At 38.0% G+C, this 13,907-nt stretch overlaps 1 protein-coding gene across 1 annotated transcript in view; it reads right to left on the bottom strand.

Moving 5' to 3' along the window:
- The window catches only part of CARS (cysteinyl-tRNA synthetase), a 29,945-nt gene that overhangs the window by 5,997 nt on the left and 10,041 nt on the right, over positions 1–13,907 (bottom strand). Inside the window, 9 exon segments of the mRNA XM_017726613.1 lie at positions 4–33; positions 4,452–4,533; positions 8,133–8,201; positions 8,693–8,882; positions 10,319–10,416; positions 11,431–11,534; positions 11,834–11,963; positions 12,173–12,301; positions 12,834–12,946. Coding sequence (XP_017582102.1) covers positions 4–33; positions 4,452–4,533; positions 8,133–8,201; positions 8,693–8,882; positions 10,319–10,416; positions 11,431–11,534; positions 11,834–11,963; positions 12,173–12,301; positions 12,834–12,946 — 945 coding nt within the window.

Below are 13,907 nucleotides of genomic sequence, written 5' to 3'. Positions count from 1 at the left end.
GAAGATCGTCACTCAACTGCAGCACTTCAGTTACTACAGAGCATGAAAAATGCTTTTAGGGAAGTCAGATGTCGCCGAGGTACACTTTTATGCAGCTACATAGTTACTTCAGTGCAATTAAGAAATTGCCACTCTCTCACACACAGAGAGAAAGGTCTTTAAAGTGATAACTAAAGTAAATCCTGCCTTATTTCAGCTACACAGAGAAGCAGCATGTTTCTTTGCAGGGACTTGAAAATCACAAATTTCTTCTAAGATATCCTCACTGTTCCTGAAGGGGAACAGAAAGAAAATCCAAGGCAATTCAGAAATGATGCAGAAGTTCTGCCAGGATATGGTGGAAGGGTACATGACTCAGGAAGATCCTAATGGTTGCTGGAGGATGTGCAATAAGAAAGGTTAAAAACCTAATTTTAGAAAAACCACAAATTAACATATCCTGTGCTAAACCTAACAGTGCCCTTTGAAGGACTATGACTTTGTTGATTTGATAACTACACACACATTTGTCAGAGGAACTGTAATCCCAACATCCTCTTTTTATTTCAAACAATCTAGTTGCAGCAGAATGGAGAATTTTGGTTTGCCTTTCTGCATGGTTATCAGGACATCATGGCTAATATTTTTTTCCCTTGCAAACTTATCAAAGAACCATTGAAGACAGCAAATGGTTAAGAACTTAAGATTTAGCTGAAATATATGCTATCAGCTCTTAAGGGGAAAACAAATCTTCATACAGGTAATTTTTTGGATGAGAAATTGTATCAGCTGAGAAGCAGCAGAACAGTTAAGAGGAACTAAATGCATCAAGGAGACCCAGAATGTTGTTGTGAATTCAGTGGCATTTTTTATAGGCAGTCTGATATTTGGGAGGAACACTTAACCAAGTGTGACAAGACAGATACTTGGGTTAGATGTGCTTGTAATAAACAAGTGTTCTCCCTTTCAGCAATTCTTAGCTGGTTAAACCTAAGAAGTACTCAGGGTCTCAAAGGTATTATTTCAGGCAGTGGAAGTTTCCATCCAGGCAGTTTCTTAACCACTGCACATTCTGCTAGATACAAGTACCATCCCTGAGCCTTCATCTCTTCCACAATTCTCAGAGAGCTGGAAGTGAACAGAGCACTGACTATCCTAAAAGTATAAAAAGGAACACCCTGTTTCAGTGCATGGTTGTGTTCTGTGGCTCTCTCTTTGCATAGGAAACCACTGCAGTGTACAGAACCTCTTTTGTCTGCCATAAAAAGAGTTGTTGTTTCTCCTGATCCAGAGCAGTTACACACAGTGAACCACAGTCATGTTTGATGCAACTCTAAATAAGCCATTAAGATAAACCAGGGGTAAGATTGCCTCACTGGCTGTTGACACTAAAAGGTGTTGGCTCTAACCTAGGCAAAGGAATTACACATATCATATCAAGACATATCATATCAGAAACACCTACTGCTTATTCACTAAAACAGCATCTGCACAATTACAGATGTTTATTTATCTAAAATCAAGAATAATTGGAAGCTGAAGAAGAAGAAATCCACCAATGAGAAATGTATAATGAAACATATTATTTATGAGAGGACACATCCTCTGATCAACCCTGTCATCCAAAGGAATCAGCATGGTGCTTCTTAAGGCTGAAATGTGCCTGCTCTTTGCATGTGGTACCTCCAGAGCAAAGATGTTTAGGATTGGGAAGGGTGTTGTTTATGGGCTGCCTCAAGACACTAGGAGGCTAGTCTCACTGAGGACAGTGACCAGGAAACCAGCAGGAAAATGCCTTATCACCAGTGCCCATGAACATCCCAGCAGATGGGCACTCCTTTGGCCTGTGACTATTTCCCAGACATCTCTTCATATATTCTGTGAATTTCAAGCCAAAGAGTATCAGATGTGAAACAGATGTTGAGATGTTGTGAATGGGAACACTGTGATGGGGAGGAAAAAGAGAGCTTGAAAAGCATCTGGAGAATGCTGAATGTAAAGACTGGCAGCAAAAGACAAGAACAGGCAATGCTACAATGAGAGAGCTTGTCCCAATTCTGGCCAGCTAATGACATATTTGGAAGAGGGCAGAAGGTGCAGAGGGCACTGTGTCCTAGAAGCAGCTTAGAACAAGATGCCATATGCCACCAGCACCACTGGCAGGAAATGAAGATGCAGGCAGAGTTCAGACATGGACACCTTTACCATGGGGTAGTCAATTTAAGCAGGTCTCCTGAGGCTGGTAATCAAAACCTGAAGGACTTGCTCTTGTTTAAATATCTGAATAACAATATGTTGCTAATAAGAATTCTTCCCAAGCATTGGGAGCTGCACTGGGCCACAGATCATCTCCACTGTGCATCCTTGCAGAGACAAGTATACAGGAGTCTTTAGTTGGTCAGCTACCCAAGTGAAATGTCAGGATGTGCAAGACAGAGATGCTCTGACCAACCAGTCATTGACACATTTGGCAGAGGTTTTCTGCATTTCTTTCCCCTGTGCAGCCAGCACAGTGTTTTGCTTTGTCTGTTGACCATCATTGCTAGGTAGGTTCATAAATTAAGACTCAGATGCAAATGATCAGTGCAGATGTCCAGTTTGAAAAGTAATAACCTTATAAAATAGGCAATTTATTTTACTAATGTGTTTGAATGCTACCCATTCTGGATGATGGTAACATTTTTGCAGAGTATATATATTTTGATTCTTACTAAAAAACACAGCCTTAAAAATGGCTATTCTGTGAAATGTTTTGTAGGTACATTTTCAAAGTACATGTATATGGATGGGGACATTTGTAATACTCTGCAGGTTTTACAGAGCCACATACTTTTTATTTAACCTCTGAGAATACTTAAAGCAATACAGATTATTTTAACTAATATTTAACACAACCCTGCCAGCACAGGCTGTGATGGGGAAACTCCCTTTGCCTAGAGCCATGCAGAGGCAATATCCCCAGCCACTAATCAGAACAACTTTTACAGTAATTTAATGCTTCCTGCAGGCAAGAATTTAATGGGTAAAGGGAAACAAATCTGTAGCATGTCAGGGCAGGTCCTGCCAACCACCACTCAGCTTCCATATATCAAATAGTTTAAAAGAAACGTGCCTCCCTGGTCAAATTGCAGAGTGCTGTATGCCCCAATCAAGCAGCAACTAGATCCAGTTTAATTCTTACTGTCCAGTATATTCCAGGCAAAAAATCACTGCCTTCCAAGCAGGAAATTCAAGTGCCAGTAAACAGTCTAGAGCCAAGTGCATTCTAAAAAAGATCTACAAGAAGCCCCATGATATTTAAACCTTACCACTGCTAAAAGCAAGGATCAATTTAGCTCAACCATCAGAAAGCAAGGAAAAAAGAAGCTTCATATAAAACAAGTATTTATGTTAAATACCAAAAGACTAAAGCTCACATTTTTTGGCTGAGGATATATATACGAACCTCTTGAATTAATTCAAGTTACAGAAAATATTTACTTATTTACTAATAAGCCTATTTCTCAGCATCAATTAGGCCTATAAGAGTCTGACAATAATAGCAGAGTAGCCACATTAGGAAATACAGTTTTGTGCTTTTAATGTAAACTTATTAGCTTCAGGACTCCAAACAGTAGCAGAATGAGAGTCCAGAGTCTTTTCCAGCTGAATAGGTTACCAGACACTACAAGTAATTTTATGCATCTATGTAATATATGGGTTACTTATATGTAAAAAAATTTAAAATGCCCTGTTTTGCCTTCAAGTACAAATCCCAGTGTCAAAGTTTTAAGAAAACAAGAATTAAACACATATTGAAGACATGCAAAATTCCACAGGGAACAGCAAAAAAAACAGTGGAGCTCTTCCATTAGGAAATACCAGTAAAATCAAAGAAAGCTTAATGGAACAACCTTTTTAACACTCTATAGTTCTGCTGCCAACACACACAGCATGATCAAAGCTTTTCAGAGGGATTAAAAAAAGCACCTGAAACAACTTCTAGCAAACTCCCAGATGAATTCTCCAAAGAGAGCACTCCAATTACCATCAGGGGAGCTACGATTCTAACTATGCTAACAAATAACAGTGAACATCTTGGGCTATTTAAACGCAGACACTATTATTGTGTAGCAATCTACACTTTTAAGAGAATGCAAACTCCCAGGGGAGGAGATCATGAGTACTTTCATATCTAGAAAGCAGGAGTGCCCTAACCTAGAAAAACAGCAGCTACACCTCGTCATTCCAGAACTTTTAGATTCTTTAGGAAATTAAAATTAGCTTAGTAGCCTGTAAAAGAGTCCCAAATTAAAGAGGGAGGCAGCAGAGATCCAAAAATTCAAATTCAAAGATGCCTTACTTTTATTCCCTAAGCAAGGAGAGACTGTCAGCTGCCTCACACTCACACCTCCATCCTCTCCCCCAGTTTGGTTCCTATGACCTGCAAGTCTCAGTACAGGAAAACAGTACAGGAAAAAGTGAACTCTCACCTTTCTTCTCTCTGGCGATTTGTCGCACTCCTTCTCTGAACTCAGAAAGAACTTGGAGGTATGGCATCACTGTAGACTCAATCTGCAGGATCATTATTTCCACAGTTAGCTAATCATCATTTAGATATAAAACATGTCCCTACCCACTTCATATTTATGTACTGTTGGATAGAACTTGACCCTCAGGGCAGATCTGTATCAATAAAAATTGTCATTGCTCTATTGATGTCAAAGGATAGACAATAATTTGCATTAGCTGTCAATTTTCCTTTTGTGCAGATAAAATCAGCTTGCAAAGTTCAGCCTCTCCCCATCCCTTTTTCACCTCTTTTCAGTTAGATCCATCATTTCCATAGGGTTATGCTACAGTCCAGCTAACTAACTATAATGCAGTGCAGGGATAAAAACAGCACTCAGATGAATTTGCTCCTTCATGTACTGTGTTGTCTTAGGCCCAGCTCTTTATAATAATAATACCATTATACCATGATAATAATACCAGGTGAAACTGATGTTAGGACACAGATCTGCTCTTGAGATTTCAGTTTATGCTAATTTCCTGTATTTCCAATACAGTGCAAATGTCTATAATCCTCACACAATTGCCTCTCCCACAAAAAGTGGGGAAAGATTACTGTTGAATTATTTCAGGTGTAAGTAAACACTGGTCATGAAATCTCAGAGAAAAAGTCCTGTGAATCTGGTCTCAATGGCAGTGAATAGCAGCAGCAAGCAGTTAGTGAACAGCTACAAAAACAACAGGTCAGAGCCATCTGCCAACACTTCTCTGGAAACCCAAGAAGAAAAGCCAGGCCCTCAGGGGAAAGGCTAAATTAAAAGTTTCATTACTCTGGAGGGCGAGGGAGAGAAAAAAAGTTGCAAACTTTTCTCCTCTACAATTTCCGCGTCTTTCCTGTCTGTTAAATCTCCATGACAAATTTCTGTGCAATTAAGGGACAAGATAGTCTGTCATGCTCTAAAAGTGCCCCTATGAAAAGAACTGGGGAGGTCTGTTAAAACATTTTATAAATGTGAACACTGTGCAATCAGCTTCATAATCAGAAGCCGTGCTGACAAGTTTGGCCCAAGGAACAGACTCTGGAAAGCGAGGAACAGTCTCACCTCCACTCTCTCTCTGCACTGAAACTACCTCTTCATGCAAATAAAGTGGTGTTGGGAAAGCAGGCACTGTCATTGCTTTATCAGTCATTTCAAGATGAAAGGTTTTTATTTCCAGAATAACTAACTTGAGAGAAATGCTGAATTCATTTGGAAAATGATATTATGGAACTGAGGTTTCCTGACTTCAAATCTCTTATATCCACTTTTCAAGTAAATTACTGACCCATGGTAACTAAGCTAGTTGTTCTTTCAGAGCTTTTGAAAAGGATTATGCCTTTTTTGGCAATATTGACCCTATTGGTTCTTTCATCTCCAATCTAAAAAAAGAAACAACTGGCCTCACCCACAGCCTTCTGTAATGAGAAGTTTTTGAACCTTGGAAGTTCACCTCTTTTAATTTTTGCTAAGAAAAGTTAAGTATCTGCATGGAGGACTGAGAGACAGTATAATATTTAATGAAACAGCCAAAACACTTGTGATATTATGCATTTTTATATTATAATGCTTAACACCAGTAATGACCTGGATGATAAAAACAAAAGCATCTTCTGTATAAGAGATGTTAGCACAAGATTCTTCTGACAACTGTGCTAACAGTGTTGCAAAACGTGGAATATGTAAAATTTCCTTCAGAAAGGATGTTCTTTAATGTTTGATCTTTGTATCCTTTCAAGCCTAATCAACAAGAAGGGAGATTTAATCCCTGAAACAGAGAGCAGCTAACAAGCAAGCTCTAAGTGATGCCCAGGTGGCAGAAAAACAAACTACTTGTTGGTAGAATTGCCTTGTTAAGGTTTAGGACTGGACATGCTACAGTGATCTCAGACCTTAGGGGAGGCTAACAAAACTTGGGAAGAAGGATGGAACACTGACAGTGGACACTAAGAATGCCACAAAGAATTTATGGGCCACATGGACACTTGGCAGAACTCCCAAGATAAGGGAAAAACTCATAAAGCCAACTCATCAACTGTGCTGGAATCAGCTCCCACGGGGTAAAAGGTAATTCCAACCACCAGCTCAGGGACCACCAACCCAAGAAACCCACTGGCTCAAAAGAACAGAAAGACTGAGCATGCAGACTAATTAGCATGGGAAGCAAGAAAATTATTAACCAAGAGAGGATAGAATACTAATTAATAAGAGAATTATGTAACTCGTAGCCAATAAACACTAGTTCCTTTGTTTGCTAAAATGTTTAAGTAGTAAAAAGTTTTGATAGTTGGTGTGCTTGATTTGTGGAATACCACTGAGTACCCAGGCCTGCACAACTCTGAAACAAATAATCCATGTCTCTCTTGAGTGTGTAATCACTGGCTTGTTGCACATGGATAACAACTCCAATTTTTGTGGAGAACAACATGTGTTAGCACGGGATTTTTATTTTTTCTGCACAAAATTCTTCTCACTCCACCACCCTTGGCAGTGTTATTTTCAAGGAGTGAAAGGACTTCGCTTCAAGCTATCACCAATCCTTCCATAAAGCATATCTATTGGAAACACTGCTTGAAGTGCTAAATACAAATTTAATTTTCATTTTCCCTAAAAAGGTAAGTGTTAGAGTGCTTCCTTTCTTCTGAAATTCAAAATAATTCTGAGCCAAATTAAAAATCACTGTTGATGGGCTTTGTAGGCAATACTGAACATCTTCCTTATTATATAATTAATAAGAATTTCCACAGCACACTAATGTAAGTATTTGCATGGGCAATTATCAGATGAGTGTTCATTCCCATTCTTCAACCACAAGCAAGCTTGCCAATTCCTTTGATGAATAAAAAGTTGAGCTTTTTTGTTACACCAGAAACGTTTCATTTAGTCCTTTTAAGGAGGAGCAGAAAGGTGCATGGTCACACCTTTAAATGCAGAAAAATACTTGAAAAACACCACTGATGTGGCCACAAGAGATTTTTGGCACGAACAAAGTGTTGATGGCTTTCACATGGAGTTATTTCTCCTGCCTGCACCAGAAAATGTTCCAGTTATTCCAGAGCCCATCAGCACTTTCATCAGGTGCCTCTCAGGTATTTCCAGAAAAATTCTGCATCGCAGCAGAACTGCTGGGTGACTAAAGCAAAACAGCCTTTGAAAGCCACATAAAAACTGTGGCTGCAAATGAGAGCAGAAGAAGAGATTGAAATGTGGATAAAACTCCAGCTGCCTCCAGGCTGGTTTTTGGTGTACCACAAAGAAGTTTAATCTGTATAATTATATTTTTGAAACTACTTAGCATACAAATACTTGTAATGAGCCTTTAGACTGCAGCATGTGCTGCCTGTAGTTCACATGTGGTTTATGAAACAGACTCCTCATTCAGAAGACAAGATAATTCTTTTTCTGGTTGCTATACAATTTGTCTATCATTAAATCAAACAACCTACAAAAACCCCAACTCTTGTAAAAGAAAAATCCTGCTTCCTAAGCCAATTAATTACATCAGATTGAAAAGCTAAAAGCAAAAAGAACGTAATTCAGCTACATATCAGTAATGTCATCACTTTAACCTAAGCTTTCAAAGGACGCAGTAATTTTGTGTAGTGTATTTTGTCCTTCACTTACATTTATGTTTTGACTATTCCCTCCAACAGGAAAACCAATTGCTTCATCACTTTCTATGGCACCGAAAATCTGGTCAGGTAAAAAGAAAAGATTGTATACATCAATTCTCAGGTATGTGAAAACTAAGTAAAATCACATATACTAGGCCTTTGAATAGTTCTCATTTAAGCCAGAATTCACAACTCCAACAAGATGATGTTTTGATTTGTAATTGATACACCATACAAAGCATTGGCTTTCAGATTTATCTTTAATGCAGTCAGAATTCTCATTCTGACTTCATTTTTTTTCTACTATCTAATTTTCCTTGCATGTATCCTTAGGGGCTCTCCACTATTCAACGGAGCATTAGCTGAAAACATTAACGTAACATGGAGGACTCAAAATTGTTCCTGGTGCAGCATATGCTGCAGTTTGGGGTTGTTTTGGCTGGGGGATGTGTGGAAGATCTCTAGTCTCCTCTAAGATTTAAAGAAAGACTGTACAGATCCCTCCATCCTTGAAAATACAAGTTATAACTGCACAGTGCAATAACAGCATTACTCCTTGCTGTTACATACCTTTAGCATTTGAGTGAGATAGGAGCTGATGTTTTCTAAAAGCAGTCTGTTTGGTATCTGTCTGGAAGATTTCTTTGCAGCAATGTAGGAATTACTCTGGCTGACTAGCGAGCGCATTTCTTCTAAGACAGAGCGGGTGTCAATATTGTCACACAGTGCTTCATGAATTGCTTCCTTCTTCTCGTAAAAACTAAGAAGAAAAAGATTCTTTTTAACTACTCATGCCAAAAAACCTGAAACATACTCTGAAGAGTCCCTGTTAGAAGAGAAAGGGGATGTAAAAGTAAGGTAATTTTTTGTTGGTCATAGTTTATATTTGAAGGAAAAACAGATGAACAAGAAAAAAGGCATTATCGTGACACTGCTGTTTTGCTGCTATGGACAAAGGCAGGCAGGATAATCTAATTGGCAACAACTATCCAAACAAATTACATCAAACAGTTTTTCAGCAACTGGCCTTTTCATGCAAGTTTAGTTTTTAAAGCAGTATAAATTGCTTATTTAGTATCTTCTTGTGCTTAATTTTTTTTTTTTTTTTACAGTTTTGCACTCCTATCCCTGTGTACCAACCAAGCCCTCTGTTTAGTATCATTCCAGGAAGGAGCACCAATTAACTTACCACAACGTGAATTGTTATGAAGATATTACAAGTAGATAAAAGGAATAAAATCATGCAAACCTTTGTCATGTTAGTGACATGGTAGTAGGTATAATAAATAATACTGTATATTAGGTACCATTTCATCACACAAAGGCCTTCTGGTTTCAAGCAGTGTACTTTTTCCAAGAAAAAAGAAAGTGTAGAAGAAAGGAGACAAAACCAAATATCCACGAAGCATGTCTTCTATTCCTCCCACTTCTTTATCCCTCCCTTTTGACCTCTCTATTTCTTACTATTTCCCCCCTTTTTAAAAAAGAGGTTATGTTTACCAATCTCAAGTTGAAGATAAAATTTTCAGAGGATATCACTACACAGAAACATCTACACTTAGTCCTCCAATAGTAACATTCGTGACCACAATAGTGAACTGAACTTTAATACTGTAATGTAAGATGCTTCTATTTTAAATTTCAGAAAAAACAGAAGTCATATAGGAAGCTGTTTGCATTAAAAATAATAATGGTAGTTATAAAAGCAAAATTGATATCACTGTCTCAACAACACATTTTCAAACACTGGCAGTCTGATCCGTTGTGGTTTTAGTCAGGTCATTTAACTTCTGCTTGTCTCAGATTGCTCACTACACTTTGAAATGTGCAAAATTCTGTTTTTCCTGTTGTAACCACTGGGAATTATTGGTCACTTCTCAGAGAGAAGGCAAGATTTCAAGTAGTGAAGAAAATGACAGCTATCTAACAGAAAAGTTCTCTTTCCTTTCACAAACATGGCAATGAGGCATGCCAGTGTACTTAACATAAACAAAAGGGAAATCAACCATTTCATCTATACCTCATAAAGCTGCCCCAAGATTAAACTGATTGCTTTTAAAGACTTGGGATATTAAGTGGAAATTCTACAGACATAAATATCACTATACACATTGTAAATGATTTTGTAAAGAAAAAAGAAATAAACATGGAGCTACACAATGGCTATTCAGAGAGAAGGAGGAATGCTCCACTTACTTTTTGTTCAGCTCTCCCTCTTGGTTTTCCCATTTCTGAAACTGGCCTGTCACATCAGTGGGAGCTCGAAGAATATCCTTCACATTTAAAAAGAATTCCTGTAAAAGAAGAATAGAGCCAGAAATCAGTTTCAATTACACATAACCAATACTTACTATGAAAGGGCATTATTTCTTAATGAGACTCCTAAACTTTATGGGTTCAACAATGTTTCAGCCAGGATCTATTGAAAGTCTGTCAAGACAATAAAACCCACACATTTCGAATAACTTTGTAAATCACAGTTGGACTGCAATTCATTTTTATCTCTTGCTCTGTTACTACATAATACCCTACAATATTCTAACACCAAACTGCTCATACAAAAAAACCTCTTAAAAAAGTTTAGGCAACAGTTCTTATGGCAGATTTTAAAGTGTGTTGCTAGCAATGGAAGCTGAAGAATAAAATGGCTTTATAGCAAGCATCTGTTTTAAATGGGCATCCAACTCAGTAAAAAGTCATTTTAACCTAATCTGCGGCCCAAACCAAACATTTTACATAAGAAGCAGAATAGCTTCAGTTGGAGAGACCAGTATCAACAATCTCAAAATGCTGTACAGTGTCCTTGTGGGAAATGTGAGTTTAAATTATGGCTCCAAACTAACCAGGGACAAGAACTCTGCCTGACCTCTCACATACCTGCAAGGCATAGAGGCAAATGCTCGATATTTGTGGTGAGGAGAGGAAGTGGGAACAATACTCATTCTTCCCCTTTGGCTACATTTGTGTAGAGTCTGACCTGGTAGAAATGTTACAAAGTCTCTGTTGAACTGAGTTCCATGAGCAAGTTCAACTGAGAAACTGATCTTGTGTGTAAGTGCCAAGCTACTCAGAGATGTCAAAACTTGGAGAGAACACCCAGCTGCAGAGAAATGTAACAGTCCACAGGATTTACAAGACTTGAGTGTTCAATGGTAGCTAAATAAACACTGTGACATCCCACCTGATGAATTCAGAAGGCAAGTACAGTCTGGGAATACGGCCTACATATCCTTGGAGTTCTATTCCTTGAAACATATATGGCAACACAAAGTTTAGAGAGCTGGAGAAGGAATGGAAAACTTACTTACATTCATAAACTTCTCATACTGAATAGCTGACTCCATGGTATTATTTGAATAATCCAGTGTATCCTTCCAAGAGTGCATGAGGAAAGCCAGCCGTAACTGTCGTGCTAGTAGGAATTTCAAAATAAAGAAGGAAAGTTATCATAAGCTAAAGCATTTTCATGGACTCCAATACTACAGTGGCTCAGAACATAATCTTTAAAGTTCTTACTATCAGTACATCTACCAAAAAAGCAAACCCACTATTATCCATACAGATAAATACCAACAAGGATCAAAAGAACAAGGAAGCTGTTCTAAAGTTATCGAAGAAGAAAGATGCCTGAAGTTACCCTGAATAAAAAAAATTATCACAGTCACCACTAAAAGTACATCAAAAGCATTCCTATTCCAAAATAATTTTTACCTGTATGTTTCTTCAGTGCATCTTTTATGGTAATGAAATTCTTCAAAGATTTGGACATTTTACAGCCAGCAATTGTTAAGTGACCAGTATGCAGAAAATACCGAACCCAGTGATCATTTTCAAAATACGCCTGCAGGAAAAAACCAAAACCCAAAGACCCAACACTGTTTACATCTGTATCATGAAGCAAGAAAACTTACAGAATAAAATCCTGAAAACCAAAACTTGTGCTTACACAAAACACACATCAAGTTTTAAAAACTGAATTATGGACTTGCGTAAGTTGCAGTCAAAGCAAAGCATGTTGCTTTATCACTGCAGAAAGGTCACTTCATTCACCTCAGACTGTGCCAGTTCATTGTCATGGTGAGGAAACCGGAGATCAAAGCCTCCTCCATGAATGTCCATCGACTCTCCCAGAAGGGATCCAGCCATCGCAGAGCATTCAATGTGCCAACCTGGACGACCCTGTTAACAAAAAGGCATTACTTGGTTACTAGTAACTGTCTTCCTCTTCTGCCTCTGTCTCATGCCCTCAGTTACACACCTGAGGAAATGGGATATGCTGTTACTAGGAGAAAAAGATTCTCAGCCACAGCTTCCCAAAAGGAAAGTGTTGCATTTAAAAACCAGCCTGGCAATACATCTGTAATGTTGTGATTATCTTGCTTAATCTTCTTTTAAAAGCTACATTAATATTTTTGACCACAAGGGGAAAAAAAGGAAACAGAATTTACTGCAGATAAAGCCTGTCAATAAATAGAGGACAAACAACCAGTAACAGCCATGCTGAGCCTGCATGCAAACTTCTGCTTAAAAAGTATCAGACTGATAGACACATTCTAGATTATTAAATGAACATTACCCACAGAATCTTACGACTGAATACAGAATCTCCACAATTTATACATTGTTAAAATGACATGAGGCCAAAAAACTTGTGTAACTGTGCTATTTAAATAAGTGTAGAAAATCCAAATCCTGATTATAATGTCCTTACCTTTCCCCATGGAGAGTCCCATGAGGGCTCTCCTGGCTTGGAGGACTTCCATAAGGCAAAATCATTTGGAGAACGCTTCTCACTTAAGCGATCAGCTGAGATGCTCAGGTCACCTTTCAAAAGAGAAAATGTAAATGTATACATTTTACACCAGCATTACTGATTTGCCTTGCTGTATCTCACATAAAGAGAATCTTAAAAAAAAATATAAAAAAAAACCAAAACAAACAAACCACAAAAAAAAGTTAAAAAACCCCAAAACACAAACCCCCAAATCACTGAACCCACAAAAATCCTCATTATTAACCTTGATAATCCTTTGTGTTTTGGTTACTGCTTGGCTGACAAATATCTGACAAGTATCAGTTGCACTGCTTTCTAAATTTTGACATGAGATTCGTCTACATTCTCTCAGCAGGCACAACTCCAATATTGCAGTTACAGAAAAAGAAATACAGAAAGAAAAAGCCCCATACTCAGAGATAAGTAAGACTGCAGATTCAATTCCTTCCAAAGTTAGATGGATCTAAATTGAGACTATGATTGTCTTCATCTGCACACACAATCACAGTCTCATACAATATTTCTTCCCCTAATCTCAGTTGTTGCACAGAATGGTTGGTACTTGTTCAATAGCTACATTTACTGTTGTGTTACCATCAGAGATGTGCTATCATTATTTGCTGTTAGCTCCTCATGATAATTTAGGTGGCCCTTTTGTTGTAACATCTTGAAATACAAGGAATTTACCATTTCTGCACTACTGTCCAAGACGAAAAGTGGTCAACAATACTCCCTACAGCATAAAAATCCAAGACAAGACTGTCAAAGTTAAACTTCTCAATTAGTTCTGCTGTATAGGTTATTTGCAATCTCAACTGCCTAGAATATAGTACATTATACACTTTAAATCTAGATGTATTTTGCTTTTATGTACATTAATTGCAACTTTCAAAGCTTAGCATTTCTGCTGCTTGTAACAGTGAAAATTACATTATCTGTCAGAGTAACAAAAATCATCACAAATGAGTCAAAGGAGCGAAGCTGACCAAGCAATCACTTGGTACCTGCATA

The sequence above is a fragment of the Corvus brachyrhynchos genome, unplaced genomic scaffold (assembly GCF_000691975.1).
Source record: "Corvus brachyrhynchos isolate BGI_N302 unplaced genomic scaffold, ASM69197v1 scaffold62, whole genome shotgun sequence".
Classification (NCBI taxonomy): domain Eukaryota; kingdom Metazoa; phylum Chordata; class Aves; order Passeriformes; family Corvidae; genus Corvus; species Corvus brachyrhynchos.
Note: the sequence above shows the minus strand (reverse complement) of the source record. Positions and strands in the feature narration are given on the sequence as shown.